Here is a 7453-nt window from a genome sequence, read left to right as displayed (position 1 = left end):
CTTTAGGGAGCTTTTTCAGCCGATAAGAACCTAGTATGGAGACAAAATTACAGTAACACCACACTTTGTTTTGTGAGCTTCAAGAATATGCATTTGAGAGGCAGTTGTGAAATTATAACTTGCTGTGAGCTTTAAAACACGAGATGCAGTTGGTTTTAAGGACAGTGCAGTCTTTGTTGCTTTCTTACTTTAAAGCATGCTGCTGCCATTGTTGCAGCTGTCTTCCAGGAGGCCCGCTGTGAGGCTTAACAGCTCGAAATTAGGCTGGATGAAGTGCAGCGTTACAAACATTAATTGCCTAGTTAGTTAGGTTGTGTCGCCACTGGATCGATTAGGATTCAAATATTTGGCTCGTTGTGGGAGGTTATTTTAGACTGTGGTGGGATATCAAGGCGTAAAGAGGAATTTATTAATGTTTCCAGTTGGAAATTTGGGTGTTTATTGGTTAATTAGTATCGTTTAGTGTTAGCACAAATTTACGCAAGATGTGCAATGCTGAAAAGTTGTAATCAGCATCAGCCTGTGTGAATTACACACTCACACACACACACACACACACACACACACACATTACACATTTATGCTTTATATGACTTGTAATAACACTTTATCTTAGCAACCCATATTTAGTATTTATAAGGAGCATATGAACAACAAATAACCAGCTACATGTGTAAACAGACTTTTTTGATTACCTATTAATGTATTTCTCAACAACTATAACCCATCAAATAAAGCATCTTAAAACTGCTGTATAAAAAGATAATGATGAATTAATGCTTGTTCTAATCATATTTAAAGATGTTTCTTCCGTATTTTTTCCCTTGTGTTAAACACAAATTTTGGCTCCTTCATAGTAGGAGTCATAATTGTTGAAAAATACATCAGTAAGCACTTAAAAATGTCATTATTGTTGCTTACAATTACATTTTAATATGTTATAAAACATTCATCATTATGTGTTTGTGTTCTGCTTATAAATGCCAAACAGGCGGGTGAAATAAAGTGGAATGATATGGTTAATAGACTGTGCAGAGACTTAATGTTCTGTAATTAAGAAGATGACCTGTCGCATACAGACGTCTCTCTGTATACTTGCTGAGACACATGTACTGTATGTGTCCTCAGCCCATCAGTGATCCCACACCTTCCTCTATCAATGTGGAGTTTATCCAGAGTTTGTGTTTGCTTAACAATTCCATTGGGGAGGAATTTAAGTAACTGACCTTGGTCGGGATTACTTTGCACACATGGGCAGATACTGCGGCCTGTTAGGCCTATTAGCCAGTGGCCATCCTGCTGCTTTTCCATCCATGGTTTCATAAAATGACATATGAGGTTCTATGTGCAAACATCCCTCTGGGCATCCTCCTGACTCACACCCCTGAGATGCAAGGCGGCTTCAAATGTGCCCTTTCTCCTTCCCAACGCCCCCACGGCGAGCTAGGATGCCGATCCTGAATAGGGCCAAATAGTATTAAATCAGGGGGCACCCACAAAACAAAATAATCTGCATTTATATCTGCGGAGTAAGGTTACACATGCCACTTCTATTTCTGGGCCCTTGGATAAACACAGATTAGTCTGCTGCACTGGACAGGGTTAATAGGGGCTTGTTCGGTGGGCAAGCACGACACCTCAAGGCTTGGCCTCGCCGATCGATAGGAAACATTGCTGTATATGTGCACAGTAGCATTACTGTACACAGGCATGTAAGTTGGTAGCAGCTGGCGAGTTTTAATTGAGTGTCAATGGACATGTCTGCCACAGTGGGGAGGTCTTTCCATGTAAGGAATGCTGTGCACATAGTCCTTTTGTTTGTTTGTTTATTTATTTATGCATTCTGGGAGTTGGGGCAGACTGTGTTGATTGAAACAAACAGGCCACAGTATGGATAGTGTCTTCCATCCAGGGAGCTATAATTTACTGCCTTGTTTTCGATACTGGAGCACTAGTTAAAATCTACTTTTCTTTTTATTGCAAATTCTGGTTTACAATTAGGAAAACAATTTTATTTAGATCTGCCACTAGTCTAAAGAGATGTAGACCTGTAGCAGGACAGGTCGCCTGGAGGGAGATTAAAAGATGGTGATGGTGAGGCTTTCATTTCCCATAGTCGGATTAGTAAAATGTTATCTTATTGTGTTGATTAAGATGTTTGTACGTGCTGTCTTTGTCAAAGAAGCTAAAATATGAGAATCCCATCTGGTCAGTGAAGCCAGAAATGCAGTTTAGTTAAAGTCCTTACTGTGATATCACATATAGTCTGGCTCGTCCAATCAGGCTGCTGTATTCTCAGACCTTTAAATGCACTCAGTTTATTCAATTCACCACAACTTTGAAATTCATTATTCTCACTATTCTCTTGTCTGTGTTATCTGCTGCCAATATTTCAGCACATCTAAAATATGACATTTGCACTAAATACCATGTCTTCCCATTTTCCCAAATTAACACCAACATGTGGCCCCAAGAGCAAACCTGGGAATTTGTAGGACCCAGCAGACCTCCCAGCCCCCGGCTTCACCTGTTCGCATGCACATTTCTTCCCCTTTTTTTCCACTTGGGATTGCCTTCCATCGCCCCATGATAATGACCAAAAACCTCATGCCTACAACAATGCTGTCGTACGCGGGCTGCAGCTTGCTGATCCTCTCCGCGTCTCTCGCCGGTGCCTCCCTGGCCGAGATGGTGTTCCGCTGCCCGGGCTGCACCGCGGAGCGCCAGGCGCTGTGCCCAAAGCTCACCGAGACTTGCGCGGAGATAGTGCGCGAACCGGGCTGCGGGTGCTGCCCCGTGTGCGCCCGGCAAGAGGGCGAGATGTGCGGCGTGTACACCCCGAGGTGCTCCACCGGTCTGCGATGCTACCCGACGCCCGACTCGGAGCTTCCCCTGGAGCAACTGGTGCAGGGCCAGGGGCAGTGCCGGCGCAAAGTGGACACCGAAACGACCACTTACAGCCAGGAGCACCGCGAGCAAACCAGCGGTCAGTGAGTTTACTGGAAACCAGGTTTTATTCTATCAATTTTTAATGACACTGTCTAGACTGCAGCATGAGGAATACTGGAGGAACATTGCATTGTCGTGGAGGCTGAGCCCAAATCTGTGTCAAGCAGGGACTGTTACTCAATAGTGAGTTTCAGTGACCATTCTGCACTTTAGTGGATGATATTCCTAAAATATTTTGAAGATATCACATTAAGTGTAGCTTAAGTATCTGCAGTGCATCCATTTATTGGATAATTATTTACCCTTTAAGCCCCCACCTTTCAGGATTTACCTACAGACATAGAAATAAGGTAGAAACTGGCACCAGCAGCTCTTTGTTAAGTCTGTCATGTTGCATTAGTATATTCCTTATGTCCTTTATTATGCATTGCAGTTGTGCAGCTGCTTAACTTCTACTGCGGCTGTGACCTTGTTGGATTGTGCTCATGTTAAAGTCTGTGCTGCACAGACCAGTTTTAAGTGTCCTGGGTCATGCTTGTGTGCAGGGGAAGAGAGAAACATAAGGAACAGTCACGCTGCCCAAGTTAACCCCAACTATGCTCCAAACAGCTGGCCCTCCAGCCTTTCCCAATACCCCCCCCACCACCTCAAAAAAAAAAAACAACTCTGCCTTTAAAACACTGTAGCAGAGAACAAGGTAGTGGCCTGAAAAATTCCCAAAAGTTGTACTCAGTGGGATGGACTCAGAAAACATCATAGTATTGATGTTGACATTTCCACAGGGGAGTGGAGAGAAAGAAACAGAGAGAGGCAGCAGGAGGAATGCTGCATTGATTGGAAAAGTGGACTTTAGGCTTTGGCCAGAAGTAACTTTAAACTGGTGTTGACAGTGACTACATTTACTGGGTTGTCTACCTGGAAAAATGAGCTCGATGTATGTGCGCGAAGATCACAATGAGGCTTCGCTCGGCCTGCAGCCAGCAAGGCTCATGTGGTTTGTGTTTAAACAAGGACAGGTCACAGTAAAGAAGAAAAGTAAACAGCCTCATTAATCGGCTGATTTTCAAGCTGCAAACACACACAGTCAATGAGTGTCCAGTGGAGCCTGCCGGGGTGTGATTTCTACTCATTTCCAAATCCGTGCTTTGTCAGAGTTTACCTCCAGACTGACACGTGTTTATTTTGGCACCCAAGTCCTGGAACGTAGAGAAACTACCGGAGACGGCATTCAGAGTAACCCTGTTCTCTGCAAGACTCACCAGCACGCTGACAAAAGGTCAAAACAGCTTGGCGACACGTTTGTGATTTAATAACGAGCCATCACAATGACTTAATCCCACATTTATGTAACCTTACGCAGCAAAGTTTATTTCTGTAGCCCTATTCAAACAATAACAGTCGAGTAATAAAAAAAAAAAAGGCAGAATTTACAGGGTTACGTAAGAGCAAAACAAGAGGACAAAACACAAAGATGCATCACGTAAAGCCTCTTTTGTTTAAAGTCTTTTTTTTTTTTCTTCAGGTTCGGGTCAGGCTGTGCTTCGTCTTGCAGGTTGAAAGGTCCGAGATTTAGCTAGATGTGTCCAAAAAGCAGTAAGAGCTTAGGAATTGGCTCCAAAGGCTGAATGCAGAGTTGTTTTGGACGGAACAGTGATTTCTGACAAAGACGGAGGTACAGAGTGTTACAGCGAGTGGTCTGAGCAAAGTGTGCAGCATTTGCAAGGTCATGCGAGAAAAAGGAAATCATTTTTTTATAAGAGGCGGCGAGGCTGAGCAGGCCGCCGCGCTCTTTCTTTGGGTAAAAATGGAAATTAAATTGAAATTTAAATGCAATAAACACACATCTAAGCCGAACTGCAGCATCACCACTGTGTCAGCTTTAAAAGAAGTCGACAGGCTTTCCCATTCTGCTCATTTCTGCCCCTCAGTTTCTCTAGATAACGTAAGAAACTTACTGTTGGTGTTACAGATGCTTACTGTCACTCGCTTGCCTTTCATTTGGCCCAGTTTGAGACTACACAGACTTGATTTCCTGTCATAAATTCTTCTCAGATACACATCAAAAAGAGGAAGTAATGGAATCCCTGATAGGAATCAGCTCATAGGGACTGTTGGAAGATTGAGAGCAAACTTTTAAAGTTCTGGCTTCTATCCACTGCGTCTCCTTTGTTCCAGGAATTAATCTGTAAATTACGGAAAAAAAGACTGATTATAATCCAATAATGAAGTGGTTGTGTTTAGTTTAGTTAAGCAGGGGTTGGGGGGCAGAATGACTCTTGAGCTGATTTGACACCCTGGGCAAAAAATCAAAGGATGAAATATCGCAGCTGCTTTATTTGGATGTTTATAAGCCTCGACATCCTGTTTTACTAGCTTAGTTTATTCCAATCATTGGACACAATACAATGTTTTAGGATTTCAACATTGAAATCAGTATAATTCGGTCCATAAGTAAAAAGAAACTAAAAATAAAAGTGATCATGAAAAGAATTTAGCCACTTATCAATTTAAAATGTGAACCTCTATTGAAATTGAATTGAATTGAGTTGGAGGTTTTGCAGCACTTAATGCCTGTGAAGAATTGATTGGTCTTATCCATTGCAGCTCACAATGACAGCAGCAGTCCAATCCCTGTAAACTCCTGTATCACCACTCCAAACAACTAACAGCCAAAGGGCCAAAGGTCAGAGCCAATATTCTCTGGACCCCGGAACAATCATGTAAGAGAGAAGACCTTGGGAAATTAAGAAAGGAGAAACAAAAGCCAGTCAGAGGAGGGAACTGGAGGAAAGTGAGTGGGAGATTACAAAGCAGGATTCAGATTTTGTTAAATTGCTATTTGCATTGAACTAAAAACATTTGCTTCGCCTCATGGTGTCAAGTTATGTGAAAATATTGCAGTCGCTTTCTTTGTTTAAATACCGACAGAAACGTCGAAACACCAGCAAAACATAACACGACCAAATATGACGTCTTTATTTGTGGGGATTGTTTTTAATGAAACTGATGGGATGTAATGTCCTGGCACTGCATGGCTCATTTCCCCCTCTGCTCTAGACCACGGATGCTTTTTTTTTTTTTTGTCCACTTTTTAAAAATGATTGAAGCACTAATTTCAGTGTATTAATAACACAGTAAGCAGGGTAAGGTATTGCTGCATGAATCACAAATGAACACAGAGTATAGAGCAATTTCAAAATGTATTTAACTTTATATGTCTTGAGCCTCACTGAACATTCACTTCTGATCGATGTTTGCTTCATCAAAACTGAGTCTGAAAGCACAAGGAAAGGACTGTTATAAGATCATAGTGCATCATAAGTATGGCTGCAGATGACAATTATTTTCATTATCGACTAATATTTCTCTAAATATTTAAGAAAATGTGAAAATATGCTTGCTATAATTTCCCACTGTCTAAGTAGTCAAATGCCTTGTTCTTTCGAAGCAACAGCTTAAAACTCAAAGATATTCAGTTTATAATCACCTCACATTCAACACATTTGGCATTTTTACATGTAAAATGACTAAAAAGATAATTAATTTTTTTAAATGCTGCTGGTTAATCGTCTGTCCATTGACTAAATGATTAATTGTGTTTTGCACAGTATTTTAAAGCTCTCTGGATGCAGTGACTTTAAGGTTACTTTGCCGATGACGATCTCAAACATCTACTATCTCTTTACTTGAAGCTGCTGAGACGGAGTCACGGAGTGAGATGTTATTGTGACACTCCCAATTCAGCCTGTGATGTTTCATGCGGCGCCCGGAGGCAGTTTAGAATTATGCACGGGACCACACAGACGCGTTTGAACATCTGAACATCTCAACTGAAAACGTGAAAATATGAAAATGCGCTTGGTTAAGCTGAATAAGACCAAAACCAAACCCTGTGCTCTCTTGTGCCTTCAGCATCTCCGATGTGTGTGTGATGCACCAGTGATTGCCTGCATGTGTTGCACTGGAGGCAACAATGCCGAGAAAATGAATATGCTTTATTCATATAAACTGAGAAAATATTATATTTGCATTGACAGTGTTGATGCTTGGAGTAAAGTTTTGGCTCCACTCTGTGCCAGAACTCAAAGGATGTGCATGACTTTAACTAGATGGATACAGACGATATTTATCTCCTAAATTTTATGCCAAAGCCAGACGCATTAAGACATCAGACCAAATGAAGGGCAACATGTTACATCCTTCCCACTGAGCCCACTCTGGTTTGGGTTAGATATCTCATCAGACATCAGACATTCGCACACTATAATGACATTTCTTGTGTTTTTGTAAACATGCAACTTAATATCTACAAGCTTTCACGGAGAACAGAGGATCATGGGATGGATTCACTTAAGATGGAAATTTGATGGTGATCAGCCAGAGATGATTGTTGGCTCTGTGAGACCATCTCAATCAATAAAAGATCTTTAATCCCAACACGAAATCACCAGGACTTCTCTGTAATGTGGTCAAAATAGGGGGATGAAATGAAGAAATGTAGTAT

General features: G+C 41.6%; 1 protein-coding gene across 1 annotated transcript in view; it reads left to right on the top strand.

The window, feature by feature from the left end:
- Positions 1-2577: 2577 nt before the first annotated feature.
- Positions 2578-7453, top strand: part of igfbp2a (insulin-like growth factor binding protein 2a) — a 33575-nt gene continuing 28699 nt past the window's right edge. The window contains exon 1 of the mRNA XM_070855561.1: positions 2578-2986. Within this exon, the coding sequence (XP_070711662.1) occupies positions 2587-2986 (400 nt within the window). The 5' untranslated portion in view covers positions 2578-2586. The remainder of the gene's footprint in view (positions 2987-7453) is intronic.

This window comes from Pempheris klunzingeri, chromosome 24 (assembly GCF_042242105.1).
Source record: "Pempheris klunzingeri isolate RE-2024b chromosome 24, fPemKlu1.hap1, whole genome shotgun sequence".
Lineage (NCBI taxonomy): Eukaryota > Metazoa > Chordata > Actinopteri > Acropomatiformes > Pempheridae > Pempheris > Pempheris klunzingeri.
Note: the sequence above shows the minus strand (reverse complement) of the source record. Positions and strands in the feature narration are given on the sequence as shown.